At 51.9% G+C, this 19,165-nt stretch overlaps 1 protein-coding gene across 1 annotated transcript in view; it reads left to right on the forward strand.

Annotated features, from left to right (window-relative positions):
* Positions 1–19,165, forward strand: part of Scn8a (sodium voltage-gated channel alpha subunit 8) — a 179,912-nt gene that overhangs the window by 155,054 nt on the left and 5,693 nt on the right. The window contains exons 19-25 of the mRNA XM_051160368.1: positions 455–609; positions 3,285–3,458; positions 9,024–9,146; positions 13,883–14,167; positions 16,350–16,403; positions 16,878–17,015; positions 18,319–18,423. Of these exons, the coding sequence (XP_051016325.1) occupies positions 455–609; positions 3,285–3,458; positions 9,024–9,146; positions 13,883–14,167; positions 16,350–16,403; positions 16,878–17,015; positions 18,319–18,423 (1,034 nt within the window). The remainder of the gene's footprint in view (positions 1–454; positions 610–3,284; positions 3,459–9,023; positions 9,147–13,882; positions 14,168–16,349; positions 16,404–16,877; positions 17,016–18,318; positions 18,424–19,165) is intronic.

Raw genomic sequence — 19,165 nt, forward strand, 5'->3', positions numbered from 1 at the left:
GTCTACCCTCCCTACTGTCTGTCTGTCTACCCTCCCTACTGTCTGTCTGTCTACCCTCCCTACTGTCTGTCTGTCTACCCTCCCTACTGTCTGTCTGTCTACCCTCCCTACTGTCTGTCTGTCTACCCTCCCTACTGTCTGTCTACCCTCCCTACTGTCGTCTGTCTACCCTCCCTACTGTCTGTCTACCCTCCCTACTGTCTGTCTGTCTACCCTCCCTACTGTCTGTCTGTCTACCCTCCCTACTGTCTGTCTGTCTACCCTCCCTACTGTCTGTCTACCCTCCCTACTGTCGTCTGTCTACCCTCCCTACTGTCTGTCTGTCTACCCTCCCTACTGTCTACCCTCCCTACTGTCTGTCTACCCTCCCTACTGTCTGTCGAGTGGGAGCCTAAAAAGGGACCGATCAGGCTGCATACGCGTCTGGTCTGATCTTACTCTCCCATGGTGCCAGGCTGTGTCCAGAGGTTCAAGTGCTGCCAGGTCAACATTGAGGAGGGGCTGGGCAAGTCCTGGTGGATCCTGCGGAAAACCTGCTTTCTCATAGTCGAGCACAATTGGTTCGAGACCTTCATCATCTTCATGATTCTGCTCAGCAGTGGTGCCCTGGTGAGACTCAGGGAGAGTGACACACGGGCCAGAGGTGGGAGGTGGGGTGTGACACACAGGCCGGCGGTGGGGAAGGCTCATGGAGGCTCGCTCCAGTGTCTTGGAAGGGACAGGCTGGCTGAGCTCCTGAGAACAAGGGTTTGTCAAAAGTACTTCGAGCTGGCGTATGGAGCTGTGAGACTAGAATCTGCCCTTCTTCACATCTGACCTTAAGACTTAGCATGTGTCACTGCCAGTTTTGCCCTACCATGGTGGCCTCCTGAGATGGGCAACCCTCTGCTGTTCACTCTTCATCTCTGTTTCTCAAGTTAGGAGGGGTGTAGTCCTCCCCACTCCCTGGGAACCCCACAGCACAGCACAACACGAGTGCTCAGAGACCCAGTTCTGCTCCACTCACAGTGCCCTGCAGCAGCAGGCAGCCATGCAGGACTGAGCACGGGCCCCTCCCCTCACGGTGCTCACAGGCCCCTCCCCTCATGGTGCATCTGCTCCCTTGCTCAGCTGGGTTGCCACCGAGGACCCTCTGGACAGAGATTGGTGTAAGGCAGTCCGCTGCTGGCCAAGTGGACCTGAGGACAGAGGGACTAGAAGTGCACTTCATGTTGGTGTACATAGTGAGTTCGAGGACAGCCAGAGCTACACAGTGAGACCCTGTTGCAAAGAAAGAAAAGGAAGGAAGGAAGGAAGAGAGGGAAGCTGGCTAAGGGGAGCCATAGCTACAATGTCTTAAGAAAAGACTAGAATATAGTTACAGTGAACCTGGGAGGGAGAGCCCCCAGTGACAGGAGGCTGTTCTTGAAATCTCATTTTCACTTATAGAATAGATTTCTAACCAATGCTCTGTCTTAAGGAGAAGCTATTGCTGGTTTTCACTGTGTAAAGAGAATTCATTTATGCCAAGACCGTGAGAAAGGTCTCGGGTCTCACACTTCTGTCTTCCGCTTCTGTTTCCTTTTCTCATGGTGCTGGGGCCCATACCAGTGCCCTCCCTGCACGTGCTAGCTAAGCTACCAATGAGCGATATTCCCCAGCCCTCCGTTTCAGAAGACAGGCAGTAAAGGGCCTGGCTGTCTCCTCTGGAACTGAGGGGCAGGTGCTGCTCATCACATCTCAGGGGACATCTCTCACTGCACACTGCTTCCCTCCCCTCAGGCCTCGCCTCCAGCACTACATACTTTTCATGTCACTGTGACAAAACAGAAAAACTTACTTTGGCTCTCTCCTTTGAGTGGGTTAGGTCATGGCCACTTGGAGGTAGCATGCCATGGCAGCAGGAGTACATGGAGGGGACACGGCTCATCGCCTGGTGGACAGGAAGCAAGGAGAAGGTGTCAGGGCAAAATAACGTCTCCAAGATCCCAGGGAGTTGCTTCATCCGACTGAATCTCTGCCACCTCCTGGGAGTCCACTCAGATTTTGAGCCCATCAATGCATCAAACCATCTGCCCTGGAACTGCTGTCCTGACACAAACCACAGCTAACTGCCACACGCCTCTTAGCCACACAGCTACATAGGCCACAGTGTGTAAGAGAAGGGCAGCTCCTTCCTGAGTTCCATGGAAAGGGAGCAGCAGTGTGGTTCCCACCCCCGGGGCCTCCACACTGAAGCCTCCCTCACCCCTGGGCCCTCCATTCACCTCTGTGGCATGGAGGAACTGATGAGCAGCGTGGGTAAGGCCCTGAGTCACTGGTGCACTCACACCTGATGAGTGTGATGAGCAGCGTGGGTAAGGCCCTGAGTCACTGGTGCACTCACACCTGATGAGTGTGATGAGCAGCGTGGGTAAGGCCCTGATGACCTACCAGCAAATCCCATGCCTAACCGCATGCCCCGAAGGAATGGAAACACACTGTCAATAGAAACACAAATACTCATAATGGAATTATTCATTCTAGATTAATGACAGATAAACAAAGTGTGGTGTGCCCATACCTTGGAGTTGTGTCACTCCATAAAGAGTGAAAAGCCATACATACTACAGTGTGGAGAGAGGGACTAATAACTCTGTTTAGTTAAGAACCCAGGCATAGGGGCTGGAGAGTTGCCTCAGGCGTTTAGAGTACACACTGCTCTTCCAAAGGACGTGAGTTTGATTCCCAGCACCTATATCAGGTGGTCCAACACCTCTAGCCCCAGTAGGTACCTACACTCATTTGCACATACACACACACACACACACACACACACACACACACACACACACACAGGCACACGATTGAAAAGAAAAACAATCTTTAAAAAGAAGGTGCACCCAGGCACAAACAGCATGTCTTGCCTCACCTCATGTGTGTGAAATGCCCAGAAGGGCAGATTAGAGTACATAGGACCAACAGGATGTGGAAGCCAGAAGGTGACAACTAGATGTGTTACGTTCTTTCGGTGGACAATGAAATGTCACAGATTTATTTGATGGATGTTGTAATCCTGATCATCGTAAAAGCCGTGGAATTACATATTCTAATGTGGAGTGTGAGTTACTTCTCAATAAAGTGCTAGCTCAGGCTTAAGGGTTGCCGGCCCTGGGCTGCACCGCAGGTCACTGGCTAAGCTGGTAAGTAAGCCTAGGAGTTGCGGGAGCAGAGCGGAGGAGCAGGGACCTGGCGGACGGGAGCGTGTGCGGAGCTGCAACGCTGGCCCCCTCCCGTTCACCAGGCACTGGCTGCGTCTCTTTCAGGCCTTCGAGGACATCTACATTGAGCAGAGGAAGACCATCCGCACCATCCTGGAGTACGCAGACAAGGTCTTCACCTACATCTTCATCCTGGAGATGTTACTCAAGTGGACGGCCTACGGCTTCGTCAAGTTCTTCACCAACGCCTGGTGCTGGCTGGACTTCCTCATTGTGGCTGTACGTGTCCTGTTTCCCGCTGCTCACCCTTTGTACCAGGAGCTTGGGCGGAGGTTAGCAGCCAGCGTGTAGTTGTGAGCTTGGGGGAAGGCCCTCTTATGGTAGTCAGCTCTTGTTTGGGGAGCGGGACCCCTGAAAACCCTTGCACTGCCCCAGAGGCTGCTCTCTTCTTCACACCATTGGGCCTGGTTTATGTAGAGTCAGAAAGTCCCTTGGCCTGGACACCAGAACGTCCTTGCTCCAAGACAGCAGGACATCCCCTTTCTGGGATTCTGAGATGAGGTGGGGTGCAAGCATGAGGTGGGGTGCAGTGGGGCACAGGTATGAGGTGGGGTGCAGGAATGGCGGGTGGTATCTGTTAAAACTGTCTGTGCCCCTGGATACTTCCCAGGTATACTGATCTAGCCACTTTTCCTGGGAAGAAGGGCCTGGGATTTGGCCATTTGTGCTGTGATCAACCACATGAAAACTTCCCCTCCAGGCTGTGGGACCGTGCCCAAGACTCTGTGCCCGCCAGCTCCCATGTTGTGTTTTCAGGTTGGAAGCAGCAGCACAGGGACTTTTCTCACCCCACCAGCGCTTGCTCCTGTAGCTGACTAACAGTGCTCTCTTCTCTTTCTCTAGTAACTACAGCTTTTCTTTTGCAGCAGTCAAAAAAAAAAAAAAAAAGTGTGCAAATGCCAGGACCAGGGCTGTGGAGAATTCATCTGGGGGCTGGGAAGGCCCTAGAGGTTGGAGACTGGGTGGGCATGTTTAGAAGAGACTTTGGGCCGTGGGGTGGACTGTCTGCAGAGCGCCCATGGTATCTAAGACAGTTCAGCTGGGAAATCTTTTGGGACTGTGCATCAGCAATGATGTGCGCCTCATGAACACATTCTCTTACCAAGTTGTCTTCGAGCTCTGTGCTTAGTGACTCATCCAGGGGCTGTCACTGATCATCGTCTCCTGCTGCAAGAAGCTACTTGTTTTAGTCAAAGTTCTCTAGAGCAACAGAACTTAAATAAATAATACACACACACACACACACACACACACACACACACACACACACACACACACACGCACGCAGAGAGAGAGAATTTATTAGAATGACTTACAGGCTTAGTCCAGCTAATCCAACAATGGCTGCCTATGAACAGAAGTTTCAAGAGTCTAGTCATTGTTCAGCCCACGAGCTGGATGTCTCAGCCAGTCTTCAGTATTCCCCAGAACACGGAAGAAGTGGGCCGTCCGGCCAGTGAGGGTGGCCATACGAGAGCACACAGGCCAGTGAGGGCGGCCACCCGAGAGCACACAGGCCAGGAGCACAGCTTCCTTCTACATCCGTGTCCAGGCTCGCAGCAGAAGGTGTGGCCCAGGTTAGAGGTGGACCTTGCCTTCAGATTATGCAGAGATTGCCCACAGGTGCAGCCCCCATCAGGGGCTTCCGGTTGATGGCCAACAGCAGCCATCACACCAGTCTTTAAGACGATAGGCAAGTGAGGCAAAGCTACCCTGCACCCTTATAGTGAGCCAGGCAGGCCTGTGGGGAGCTCCCCACTGCTAACAGACCCAGACATTTGAGGCAGTGTGGACTCCAGCTGTGAGGAAGCACGTGCTCCTGACACGGGACAGGAAGCTGGCTGTCCTCCTAGAGAAGGGAGCCCTCTTCTCTTGGACTCAGTGGAGACTCAGGTCCTCTACCGTCCTCTCCAGCCACCCAGGAAGGACCGTGACGTGGAACAAACTTTCCTTCTCCTCCATGGTCAACCTCAACCTGGACCACCTCTCCTGTGAGCTGAGCAACCCCAGATGTGGTCAGGCACATCACATGCCCCTTTACCCAGGTCACCTGCCAATCACCACTTACTTATCAAGGGCTTTCTTTATATACTTGGCAGAAAGAAAAAGAAAAAAGATAAAGGCACGCATATGCTAACTGGCTACAACCCAGCAGCTCCTCTAGCTTTGGAAGTTGCTGGATTACTATACTGCTGCAAGTCCCACACTGGCACTAAAGACTACCCCTTACCGGTCGCTGGTGATCAACTCGAATTGAATGTGGCATTCTGTATTGAGTTTGCCTTGGCTGATGAGAAATCCCAGAAGGACAAATCGCCATAGCCTCAGCCCCGGGGAGCTTGTAGCGGCTTCCACAGCGACTCTAGCCTAGCTTTATGCCAAGGTAACGCAGCCATGGGAGCAGGGCTCTCATAGGAACCATGCTCTTTTGACCTCTAACCTCTGGCCATTTCTTCACTTGCCCAATGTTTATTGACTGTCCATGATATGCAAAACCTGCTCTGTGTTGTGGGAAACATGCAGAGTATGAAACATGGCTGCTTCCCTCTCAGGCTGATTCACAGCCGCAGTGGCAGGGAGGGGGTGGTTACCCTGCCACTCCATATGGTGGTGCAGTGCACTGCCACTCCTCAATTGCGGGTGGGTATGAGGGTCTCGCCGGTACCCAGACACCTAGACTTGCCCAGCGTGTTTGCTGCTCATCGGAGGAATGTGCCTGGTTCTTTGGGCGTTGTAGAGCGTTAGGTGTAATTTTAGGTCCTATTTAGCGCGTGCACAGTGCTCACATCTCAGATGACTCCACGGATCTCCACGCCCTTTGCCCTAATAGACACTATTTTTCCTTGTTGCCTCTAAAAGCTGCTGCAAGCACTACTTTTATAGTGTACCACCAGGATGATCAGATATCTTAGATTGGGTAGCAAGCTGTGTGAATTCCCAAACAGGTATGTTTTCTTTTTTTCCCCTTAGGTCTTTGTCTAGATTGGTGTTTGTGCCCTGTGAAGTAATTTCACCATCTTCCTCCGAGGACTATTTCCTCATTGCTTGCAGATTTAGCTAGCATTTCTTTTCAGGAATGGTAACGTGCGGATGCCACACACCTCAGCCTGACCTCAGCCTGCTGAAAACATTCTCTCCTTGGAGAAATCACCCAGTGTCCACATTTTTCTGTGCCTGCATGGTCAACTTCGTCTCTCTAACTCCTTTTTTTTTTTTTTTAAACTACTGATTTCTTTGTACATTTGACCAAATGGTCTGATTCTGACCAGTAAGGGTTTAACCTGGAGACCCAGGAGACTGTAAGAGAGCCATGAGCTGCTGAGGGACACCACAGAGACCCTTGCTGGTCTCCCTTTGTACATCCTGGCTCAGTTGAGCAGCTGAGCAGGTCATCTCTCGGTGGCTTTAGGGCCAGCCTCGTAACTGACCTCTGTACCTCCTCTGTCCTTCCTCCCACTGCACTGTTATTTATAAAGTTGTCACCCTTGGGGTGGGGGAGTATCCTGTTTTGTACAGGGTCTCTAGACACTCAAAGTTTAGGTTTTTGCAATCTGTACCTGCCAAGGCTTCAAAAAGTGAAGCTGACCCAGAGGACTTTTGAACTGGGGAGCCTGTTTCCATCAGGGGTCCACACTGCAGCCTCACAGCTGGGCAGTTCTAGACTACCTGGGGTTAAGGGTTGCTGGGCAGGCTGGAGCAGCAGCTTGTTGCACTAGCAGAGGACACTAGTTCAATTTCTATCACACGTGTGACTCCAGCTCTGGAGGAGACAAGGTGTCAAGACACAAACACATAATATAAAAGCAAAATAAATTATAAGTAAAAGGAAAGTGACAGGCTGGTGCTGTGTTTTAGATCAGTGTTTTGAGACCCCTGACTTAAGTAAAGATTAAGCTTGCACCACCTTCATGGAGAGCCCAGCAGGGCCACGCCTCCTTCCTGCCTAACTTTGGGTAATGCCTGGGACTCAGCTCCATAGAAGATGCCAAAGCTGACGGGCCATGAGCACACACATAAGCCAATCTGCACAGCATTTTAAAGCTAACTCCTTTAAGCCTATCCCTTGCTACATCGCTGACTGTCTACTTCTACCCTACACTAACCCTGGTATCTGAGTCATAAATAGCTACTTAAAAAAAAAAAATCTCTTTAGCCAAATGTGGCTCACGGCTTTAATCCCAGCACTTGGGAGGCAGAGGCAGGTGGATTTCTGAATCTGAGGCCAGCCTGGTCTACAGAGCGAGTCTGAGGACAGCCAGTTTTGTTTTGGCTTTGTATGTCTATGCATGTAGCATGCACAAGGCCTAGATTTAATCCCCAATTACAAACAGGGTCAGAGATGCCTGTGTGTGCTGGCTGCACGCAATGGAGACGCAGAATTAAGGCATCATCTAAAAAAGAGATCAAAAAGCAACGATGAGCTTAGTCATAGTTTTTCTTTCCTCATTGGCTTTGACTTTGAAACATCAGTTAAAGTAGCTTCCGTTTCGCAGTAGAAGGAATATCTTAGTGCATCCCAGAATTGTGAATAGATAGAAGAGAACACAATGTGAGAGAAAGGCTCCTGTGAGAAAGCCCAAGCCCAGACATCCTCAGGCATGACCAGGCAATGATATGGTCACGCCAAGCACCCCAAGGAGCCCCATCATGCTCAGGTCAAGCTGGAGAGACCCTGGGTGTGGCTAGCAGCCAGGGTTAAGGGTCATCCTGAAAATAGAAACAAGGTAAGTGTGCTTGTGGGGAACAGGGAAGTGTTGACCTGAGTCTAGGCTTACAGGCTTACTGACTCCAGGATGTCATCTCTGGGCGACTCAGACATTGATGACCTTTTGATAGACTGCCATGTTACTTGTGTGCTGGAGACAGGTCTCCGTGGTCTGCCCAGGTAGACCAAGCACTAGCTCAGGTCAGCAATGTCCCTGTCTACAAATGGAAATGACCCTCCTGCTAAGAGTTCTTGTAGTTATTATGTTAAGGAGACGAGTACTGGAAAAGGCTGTCCCAGACCTGGCAGAGGCCAGTACATGTGGAGCTGTTCTGGAAGGAAAGAAAGGAAATTAGGTTCCTACGGCCACAAAAGGTCCTGTGGCCTCAAAGGGCAATGGTTGGGCGTCTAAGCCTGAGATGAGAGTCAGAGTAAGAGAGAGAAGATTATGCAAGTAGTTCCCGCGAGGCCAGAATGCTGCCCCCAAGGAGGTTCTTGGGAGAGGTGGTCACCTGTGGTGCTTACTGACCATGTTTCCTTTGTTATATAGGACTCATCCAGTTCTCAAATGGTTTTTGTCAACCAGGATAAGAGAATTTGTCCCTGTTGGAAATCCCGTGGTGGCTGAGCAGAGGCGGGGCAGCTGGTGTGGCGCGTGTGTATTTATCTGTATTCTTTTCCATAGGTGCCATTAAGTTTGTCTGGCTTAATTTAATGGGAGCCCCTGGGCGCGGCAGACTGTAAGGGCAAGGGTAAGGCTCTTGTCACCTCCTCAGGCTCCTCTCCTTCCAACTGGACCTCCTCCCCTCCCTCCCCTCCCCTCAGCCTCGTCCTTTTCCAACTCATGTGTGTTCTGCCGCCCTCCCTCTACTCTCTCTTCCCTTTGTGTTTTTCTTCTGCCTCTCTCAACCACCTTTCCTTCCAGGTCGTTTGAGTCAAGTTGAAGTAGGCTGAAGTAGGCAGCCGGTGGTGGAGGCCCCTCCCGTCTGTTAAAGCAGCGCTAGGGGTTTTATTCTAACACTCTGGAACCTCTGTTTTCTTTTCTTCTTTTTCTTTTTTTCTCTTCTGTTTTTGTGTAGGTCTCTTTAGTCAGCCTTATAGCTAATGCCCTGGGCTACTCGGAATTAGGTGCCATAAAGTCCCTTAGGACCCTAAGAGCTTTGAGACCCTTAAGAGCCTTATCACGATTTGAAGGGATGAGGGTAAGCCACCAAGAGCAGCGGGCCCTTCTGCATGCCAGCGGACACTGTTACAGCATGCTAGAACTGATCACGTGGTGGGGAGATCAGTCAAACACGAATTCTGCGATGCAGCTGCTGACTTGATCCTCCACTCTCTCCCTCCGCACCTGCCCCGCGTGCAGGGGAGTTGCACTAAAGCTGCCTCATCACACTAATATTAGCCCCGACCCCAACAACGTGCCGCTGCAGAACACGTTAACACTGGCTCCCCTCATCTGGCCTGGCTTTCCTGCAGCACTTGGGGCAGCTTTCTGGGCTGTTGGATTTATACAGAGAATCACCAGGTGCAAAGAAGGGGAATTATAACCCAGAGACCCCGCTGCAAAGCACAGGCCACAGGCAGGCAGAGTGCTGGGTAGGGGCAGCAGCCAGATGGGGCCGGTGGCTTGGGGTCCCCACTGAGAAAACAGCCAAGGAAGGCCCTGAAGACAAGGTGGCAGGCTTGGCACTGGGGACGGAGCAGGATTTGGCATGACCCCGGGAGAAGAAGCGCTTTTCCTTCTATTCAAATTCCTCTTATTGCACCTGGTTGTTCTCAGCCCAGTCCCGCACGGACTGGCAGCCTCTGTCTGGTAGCAAAGCTTCCCCTGCCCGTGCTCTGTGGTCCCTGTCCTCACACCATCAGAACAGTGGACAGCGCTAGGTGACTGCATAGCAGCTACTTCCGAAGTTTCTTGAGACACCCGCCCTGTTTTCTACTTGGGCGGTCCACTACCCAAGTCCCGACAAGACCAGGGGCCGTCACCCTGCCACATTAGAAGGGCTTCCTCTTGAGATGCCTTTTCTTGTCTTCTTTTGGCTCTAATGATTGTGAGCGTGCACAGATGCGTGCACACTAAAATGTTGTCTTCCAGAAAATCTCGTGGACAGCTGGTTCAGTGGTGATAGCTGCCCTGTGCTAACCGGAGGGGCCTAAGAAAGCTCACTTGACTTTAGATGATGAATACGTGCAGGAGAGCAAACCAGAGGACGTTTCAAACGTGCCAATGTCGGACCGTAGGATGAAAACGGAACGATTGCGATGCTCCGTATGAAGTAACCCTGATTGGCAAAACTAGAGACCAGGACGGCAGGGCTGTGCCCGTTCCTCGGCTGCGCCCCTGCGGCCACTAGTCCACAGAGCCACTCACAGCTGTGCAGGAAGGAAGAAGAGACTTTCGGGGGCTTAGGAATGTTACTATCTAGTCCGTTTAAACAAACGCTGTTTGCAGTGAACGCGTGTTCACTCTATGGCACAGTCACAGTTGGGCTTACGAAACGTGAGTCTTCGATAGCCGCCCCACGCCCACCTGAAGCCCTCTGTAGGAAGGGCACTTCTGGGGCTCTAAACTTATTCTAAAATTAAAAATGAATTCTAAGCCTTTTCTCCCACAAGAAAGAGATGTGTCGACATGTTATGCAAGGCTGGCACCGTTGTGACTAGACCAAATTCAGAAAGAGTGTGTACTGAGGGGAAGCGAGGTGAAACACTCTGCTAGTCTCTGCTCTGCTGCCCGCCCACGTTTTTTGTATGGGATAATAACAAGCCCTGGCAGTTTTAGAGTTAATAGCCCACTGTGGTGGCAGAACAACTCAGGGCAGGATGCAGCCAGGAGCACTCCATCAAAGGCAGTGATCACAGCATCAGGCCCGAACCTGGTCCCTAACGAGGACCCTGGACCTCCTAAAGGAGATCACCACTGCCCATAGACAGCTCCAAGCATGCCCAGCTGGCACTGTGAACTCTCTCCATCTGCTCTTTATTGTCACTCTGCCACTGTGTTAGAAGCAGTCCCCATGGACCAGCTGGAAGCATTTGCTTAAAGAAAATTAATTTAATAATCCAGACGCAGGAGTCGTTCGGCGGCGCCCCTGCTTTTCACTTCACCCTGCGCCCTAGCCTTCCCTTCCCTTTCATTTGCCATCTCCCCAAAACTTGGACCTGCCAGCTCTCAAGTAGACTAGAAACCCAAGGTCCAGCGTAGATGGTCAGCTCAAAGGGAGCTTTATTTGTCTCGGGTTAAGGCTAGAGTACCTGTGAGCCCAGAGCCGCAGGTTGCAGCACTAGTGCTCGGTGGGGAGAGGCTCCACTCCTTGCCTGCAGCTCCCCAACTAGGCTGGGCAACGTTTATAGCAAGCTACCCAGTAGCTACCTGTGTCTACTTAAGTATGGCGTCCCGTGGGTGCCAGTCTCTATTCACTGGCTTGGCTCCTGTGTGCGCCAGCACTGACACCTAAGACCCTCAGCTGAGAAACATCGATGAGCTGAACGTCCTCCATGCAGATGGGCTCAACTGTCACTGTGCTGCTCCGATCCTAGGCTTGGTCCTGCACTTGAAAGGGGGTGTCACCCTAGCCTGTCCTGGGGCACTTACTTCAGTCTCCTTCCTCAAACCAAAGACCAGACATTGCAACCGTCCTGCTATTGGCAAAGGAACACTTATGTCGCTCCTTGCTTTTCTCTCCTCCATAGTAACCCTTAAGACCTTGCTGTGCTGTTAACTCTTGAGGGTATTTACTGCTGTGAAACATGCATGCATTCCTGTTGTCAGTACATAGTTGTCACTAAGGCCATGTTCCCTCTGCCAGATGCTAAGAGCTATTGCATGGACTGTGTAGAGTTCAGTGAGCAAGAGTCACATCCTAGGCAATTTGGGGATGGTAAAAATGTAAGAACTATTATCCAGTCATTTTCTCATCGACTAAGGGATAGTTGCATCAATCGCTAAGTATAAGCTGGCTTTGAATTTTTCAGCCGCCCTGCAGGTTTCTAGAACCTGCCCCTGCGTTCTGTGTCTAAGCTGTGGAAACCTAGCGTCTAATCATAACAGACTCCATCATAGTTGGGGCTGTGTGAAAAACGCAGAGAGCAGAGGAGGAAGAGGTCTGTTGATTAACTGGGCACCGCTGAGGTCATGGTGGTTACTGAGAGTCTCTCCATGGGAGTGCCCTGCCCTTTGGTCGCCGGGAATAGCACGGGGACAGTCCTTCCCAAGCAGTTAGTACAGCTTAGTGGCCGGTGTCCACAGCAAAGAAAAGTGGCTCGTGCATTCCACCAAATCCGCAAACTCTTTTTATTTGCAAAACTAAGGTAAGGAGTTTTCCAGTAGTTATGATTAACAAGTAAAACTATTCTAAAGAGGCTGAGAATCTAGCTTAGCGGAACAGCTCTCCCCCAACCCCCAGCACTGAGAGAGGGACAAGCACATCTTCCAAACAGGTTTTATTTTACAGGACGCATCACACTTGTGGAGATGAAGGCTCAAAGAGATCGCCTAGAGTTAGCCAGTTCTCCATCACTGTGTTTTGCCCCAGGCTTCCACCCCTGGGGACTGCTTTCTGTCCCACACCACGGACTGCCCAAGCTCTGTGACATCACACACACACACACACACACACACACACCAGCTTGTGAATCTTCATGTCCTCTGCTCTTGTGGCTGAGAAGTGACTGCCCCATTTGTGGCTCGTCTCCTCTTGCCCATTCTTTCTCGCACTTCATTGGGGTTTTTTGTTGTTGTTGTTGTTGTTGTTTTGTTTTGTTTTGTTTTGTTTTTTCTGGTACTCCCACAAAAGGGCAAAGACTGTAGAACGATCAGGTAAAAGTAGAATCTGATTACCTCGCACCTTTAATAAATGCACAGGAGAACAGGGAGAGTCACCAGGCTGCAGACACCCCAGGGGCCCTGTGGCAAGGAATAGACATTCAAAGTGCCAGCTGTCTGCTCCGTGAGAGATGGCTTGATCTGAGAAGTAAGGAACGACTGCCTCTCAGTCTCACAGCCTCGTAGATGAATTGGAGAGTCACAAAATGAACGATCTAAAAGGAAGAGTGCCTCTGGCTGTTTCCAGGACAGGACAGGACAGATGTCCGCCCAGCCATGTTTTCCTGCAAGTACAGTCTAAGGTAGAAACATGGAGCTGCGGGGACAGCCTTTCTGGGCCTCAGCAGCTCTGCTCGCGGCAAGTTTGCCTAGGCGACCGGTGTTGCTTTGAGCTGTAGTGAGAACTACTGAGATGCTGCTAGCGTAATGCGTCACCCAAGGAACTTCCATCCTAAGGGCTCTTTGTTTTCACTTTGTGAAGACTTGAGTGGAGGCATGAGCAGTCAGCACTTCGGAAGGCAGGACAGCAGTGATCCTTTTAACCTAAACTGTTTGGTAGAGGGAATATAGCTTTTTCTTTCTTCCTCGAGCCTGCAAAATCTGCATGCTCAGCTACTGCCTGAAAAGAGATAACTGCCTTGCATAGCTGTAAGACGTTCCGTACCGTGCTACTCCAAAGGCAGCACTACGGTTTTGAACAATGGTGCCTTGTTTTTCAGAGGGGGAATGTCTGTTGAGAGGCTGCTTAGTGAGCTTGGGATTGCTCAGATTTCAGGGGCAGCATATTTTGTCAGTTGAAAAGGGGGCGGGGGGGACTAGACTAAAACATTTTTCTGGTCCCATGTCGGTGCCTAGAAAAAAATCAGCATCAACTTGGGCAGGGGAGTTTTATAAACTGAAACATAGCACAGTGTATTAAAATTCACCGGAGTATAGTGCTGAGACTTACACTTGGGGTCCTCCTGCGGACCTGTATAGCTACTCTAATTACAAAGACAGTACAGTGTTTTCATGGCAAAACAAGCCACAGAAATGTCATTCCCCGCCTGGAAACCAGAAGACTGTGCCCCTGCAGTTCCCGCCAGCACTCAGCGCCACCCCCTTCTCATGCAGGTGGTGGTGAATGCCCTGGTGGGCGCCATCCCCTCCATCATGAACGTGCTGTTGGTGTGCCTCATCTTCTGGCTCATCTTCAGCATCATGGGCGTCAACCTGTTCGCGGGGAAGTACCACTACTGCTTTAATGAGACTTCTGAAATCCGGTTCGAAATCGACATCGTCAACAATAAAACTGACTGCGAGAGGCTCATGGAGGGCAACAGCACGGAGATCAGGTGGAAGAACGTGAAGATTAACTTTGACAACGTCGGGGCGGGCTACCTGGCCCTTCTGCAGGTGGTGAGTGTTTGTGCTAAGACCCTTGGCGGGCAGGTTCCTTCTCAGCCCTGCCTCCAGAACCAGGGTCACTCTTGGGGGGCTCTTGAGAATGTGCAACTCCCCAGATCAGTTCCCAGGAAATGCCTCTCCCCTGGCTTCCTGAAGAGTCCGCCCAGGCCTCGCTTCTCAGCGGGCAAAGGTGCCAGGGCAGCAGTTCTCAGCCCTGTGGCCCCACCTCCAGGTCACACATCAGGCACCCTGCATATCAGATCTTTACATTACTGTTCCTAACAGCAGCAACATTACAGTTAGGTAGTAACAACAAAATAGTTTTACGGTCGGGGTCACCACAGCATGAGGAACTGCATTAAAGGGTCGCAGCATTAGGAAGAGTGAGGCCCGCTGTGCTGGAACCGCCATCTCCTCTCCCCAAGGCACAGCGTGCAGCTCAAAGGAGAGAAAGGGGGCATGAGCACAGGAATTCAAAGGCCAGAGTGACAGAATAGGAAGTTTAGGGACAGCTATGCTGAGGTTTACACAGGCCAGTGCTACTGTGCTGCCACCCTGCAGCCTGGCACAGACCCAGGTGAGGGCCCTGCTGTGTCAGACACACACACACACACACACACACACACACACACACACACCAGCTAGCTCAGCCCCAGGCGTGAGATCCCAGTGTGTCGGGAGGAGCTTAGCACACACACACACACACACACACACACACACACACACACACACACACACACGCGCGTGCGCGCTACAGCTAGCTCAGCCCCAGGTGTGAGGTCCCACTGTGTCAGAGGATGGGCTTAGCTGATAAACACACACACACACACACACACACCATAGCTAGCTAAGCCTCAGGCGTGGGGTCCCAGTGTGTCAGGGAAGGGATTCATTTTAGTTATTACGCTGCTTTTGCCCAAGCTGTCCCAGCATCCCTAGCTTTCTCAGTCTCCTCCCTGTGTTGGAAAGTCTGTTGGGTGTGCTGCAGTGAGCGCTGGTGGGGCCTTGTTGCATCAGGCCAGGCTAGGGCTGAGGCACACTCTAGTGTTGACTAGGCATGTGACCTGGGATGGATCGCTCACCTCCCTGACCCTTTGACTCTGCTTTTGGATACTTTGCCTATTTGTTAGGAGAATTTACGATTTTTAAAAAGCCTCCACACGCTTGGCGCAGTTAATGGAGTTGGTTGCCACTCTGTATTCCAGTTCCTGCTATTACCGTGCCTGCATCCTTTAGCAGTTGTAGACACGTAGCAGTGGGGGGGGGGGGACGACTCCCAGCTTAAGCTGCCTGTGCTGAGTGCTTGCCCTCAAATGCAGTAGGAGGGAAGCTAATGGGATGACTGCGCTCCAGGCCACGATGGCCCCTTGGCTTTTCTGTCATGCTTAAGAAGCTAGGAGTCCTGTGTTTAAGGCTAGAACAGAAGGGTAGAGCCAGACCTTGCCTAATGTAGACAGGGCTATGGGCTCAATCTCTAGCACCACAAAATAATTAGCGCACTAACTAAATGGTAAAATAGGTTTGGCTCAAGTCATAAGCAGCTCCAAAAAACTACTGTGCAGGCAGCAGCCAGCCCCTCAAGTGTCCGCTGTCATGTACGTGTGGGACTGTGCTTGGTGGTGCATCATCCAACGAGTAAAGCAGGCCCCCAAAAGCCTATGATCTGGTTGAGCACAGCAAAGCTGGAGGGTAAGCTGGCATTCTGTATGTTTCTCACATCGTGCCAGCTCTGGCTGGCTGAAGTAGGGCTGAGAGGAGGCCACCAAGGAAGAAGCCAGTGTGACAGTGCCATGCCGCATGGGCGTATTTGTGAGGGAAGTGTTCCAAGTCTGAGTCTCTCTGCACTTGGTGTTATTTAACTCCTTTCAAAGGGGTGGTTCCCTGGTGGAGGCCCAGGCACTCCAGTGAACTCCCAGTTCATGCCTACGGTCCACCTGCTTTCGCCTGGCCTCCGCTCTCAGACCCTGTAGGCAACTTTTCCTTGCCAGACTTTGGCAATATTTTCAGGGACTCACACGATGTCCATGTAAACTCCCCTTCTATATCCTCGCTGGGCCTAGGCCTGGCCGTTATTACCCTGCCTCAGCTCCCTGGCCGTTAGGACCCTGCCGCAGCTCCCTGGCCGTTAGGACCCTGCCTCAGCTCCCAGCCAGTCTCTAACAGGCACAGTCTGATGGCTGACTCTGTTTCCCAGGCAACCTTCAAAGGCTGGATGGACATCATGTACGCCGCTGTGGACTCCCGGAAGGTAAGGACACACGTGGTGAAATGCGACCAGCTTGAGTGATGGAAAGCAAGCTGCATGGTGGATCCGTCCAGAACAAGGAAGGGTGGATGAATGAAGGACCCGTAGTGTCTCTTTGGATACGTCACTGCTTGTAGTGCTGGTTGCGGGCCCTTCCCCTTCCCCCACTGTCTGCATGACCAGCCCCTGCTGTTGGCTTGACCCTGGTGGCACCCCAGTCCTGCTCCAGAGTGAAAGTGTGTAAGACAACCCTCCCTCCCCCCTCGCTTCCCTGTCCCTTATCCCTACAAGTGACAGTGCCCTGGAAGGACAGGTGGACCAGGGGAGGACAGACAGAGCCTGAGGCTCCCATCCCCAGCTTGCCAGCCACACAGAGGGAGGGCAGGGCTGGTGGTGGCTTTGGCGTAGTGGAGTCAGGCCCCTGACAGCCCCGAAGCCAGGAGCCGCCTCGAGCCCCTCTCTCCTGTCCCTCGCCAGCCTGAGGAGCAGCCCAAGTACGAGGACAACATCTACATGTACATCTACTTCGTCATCTTCATCATCTTCGGCTCCTTCTTCACCCTCAACCTGTTCATCGGCGTCATCATTGACAACTTCAATCAACAGAAGAAGAAGATAGGTTTCCTCCCCACACTGCCAGCGGGCGCGGCCAGCCCGGCCACGGGCTCTGGGCCTCCTTCCGAGGAGGGACAATGCCCCTCTGTCCTCTACAACTCAAGTCACCACCTCAGGGTTGCCCGGGCGCCATGTCCAGACACCAGCCCCAGCCCGCCCCTTTTGTTTGGGGCTGAACCTCGCAGTGTGTGGCGCCCCACATTTCCCTGCGGTTTTACATTCTTGAGGCCCCTCCTGTTGGGGCTTTCTGCCAGAGGGAAGGACAAGGAAAAGGAGCAGCTAGTGCTGCGCTGAGAAACAGAACTCACCATGTGGCCCCTGGCGCCCATAGCACGGCGAGATGGAGGGAGAGGCAGTCCTCCAAGGGCTCACCTCCTCACTTGTCCCACATAGGTCGTGGCTCTCCCAAAGCAAGCTGGAAGGCAGGCCCACTCTTGTTTATGTTTAGTCTGTTTGGTGAGCCACAAGAGTTCTAAGCTGCCTGTTCAAGACAGGGTCTCTCTGTGTAGCCCTGGCTGTCCTGGACTTGCTTTGTAGACCAGGCTGGCCTCGAACTCACAGAGATCCACCTGCCTCTGCCTCCCGAGTGCTGGGAAGCACCATGCCTGGCCCTCTAAGTTACCTTCTTATACCACAAGTTCCAAATTTTGAATTTCATTTTTAAAGAAAAAGTGAATTCGTGACCTAGAGAGATGGTTCAGAGGTTAAGAGTACTCTCTGCTCTTCCAGAGGTCCTGAGTTCAATTCCAAGCAACCACCCATCTACGATGAGGTCTTGTACCCTCTTTTGGTGTGCAGGCATGCATGCAGGCAGAACACTGTATGCACAATAAATAAATAAATCCCTTTTTAAAAAGTGAATTCAACATTTGCTGAACTCAAAAATCTTTTTTTTTTTTTTTTAATGTTTGGAAGGGGGCCACTGGGCATGGTGGTGAACACTCAGGAGCAGAGACAGACAAATCTCATTACACAGTTCCAGGCCACCCAGGATTGCATACTGAGACCCTGTCTAGAAAAAAATAATTTTCCTTCCCCTTATTTGTACTGGCCTCTGGTCCTTTGCTCTCTCCACTTCCCGCCCCAAGAGCCTGTGGTCAGACAGTCCCGTCTCACTGCCTGGCCTGGCAGATTCCAGACATCCAAGCTAAACCATGTCTGCTTGGAGTAGCTGCCCCAGGAGTGCTCCGTGCGGAGACCGGTGCACCAGGCTGCCCTCTGGAGGGAAAGCAGAGTCCCTGCCCTGCTGGGCCGCAGCGCTAGAGCAGGTTGTAACTGTTCTCTTTCTTCATCCTTTCTTTACTTTGGAGGTCAGGACATCTTCATGACAGAGGAACAGAAGAAGTACTACAATGCCATGAAGAAGCTGGGCTCCAAGAAACCCCAGAAGCCCATCCCCCGCCCCCTGGTGGGTACCCAGGGTAGGCTGCGGGCACACTAGGGCTGCTGTGAAGGAAGGGGAGGGAAGTGACCGGCCGCCCGGTGCTGCCTGCTAACCCTCACCCTGCATCTGGAGGCCAAGCCCAATTTCTCCCACGTTATCTAAAAACATGCAGAGACCCAGGCTTGGGTCCCAGCACCCAGGTCAGCAGCTCACAAGCACCTGTAGCTCCAGCCACAGGGGACAAACTGCCACGTTCTCCCTCTAGGCACCTCATGTGCACATACCATACACACATAGTAAATGTAAACAAATCTCTTTTTTGGTGGGGAGGATTAATACAGGGCTTCTCTGTGTAGCCTTGGCTGTCCTGGAACTCACTCTTTAGATCAGGCTGGCCTTGAACTCAAGAGATCTGCCAGCTACTCAAGTTCTGGGATTAAAGGCTGCACCACCACCACCCAGCAATAAATCTTTAAAACATATCTTAGATGTAAGTGTTACAAATACGTACCCACATACACATGCTCAGATTGAGACTGGCAACTCCACACTGGAGAGGCCTGCTTGAGTTAGTTGCAGGCCAGCCCAGACCACAGAGGGGGACCTTGTGTTTGAGGCAGGGACAGAGGCTAGGACGACCCTCCGCTTTCACATGGGGAGTCTGGCACGCCGAGGCGTCCTGAGGAGAGCTAGTGAAGAATTGTCAGCATAGGAAGATGAGTAGGTGCCCAGACCAGCGCTCCTCTGGGCTGTAGAGTCAGAAAAA

Source organism: Acomys russatus, chromosome 17 (genome assembly GCF_903995435.1).
Source record: "Acomys russatus chromosome 17, mAcoRus1.1, whole genome shotgun sequence".
NCBI classification, from domain to species: domain Eukaryota; kingdom Metazoa; phylum Chordata; class Mammalia; order Rodentia; family Muridae; genus Acomys; species Acomys russatus.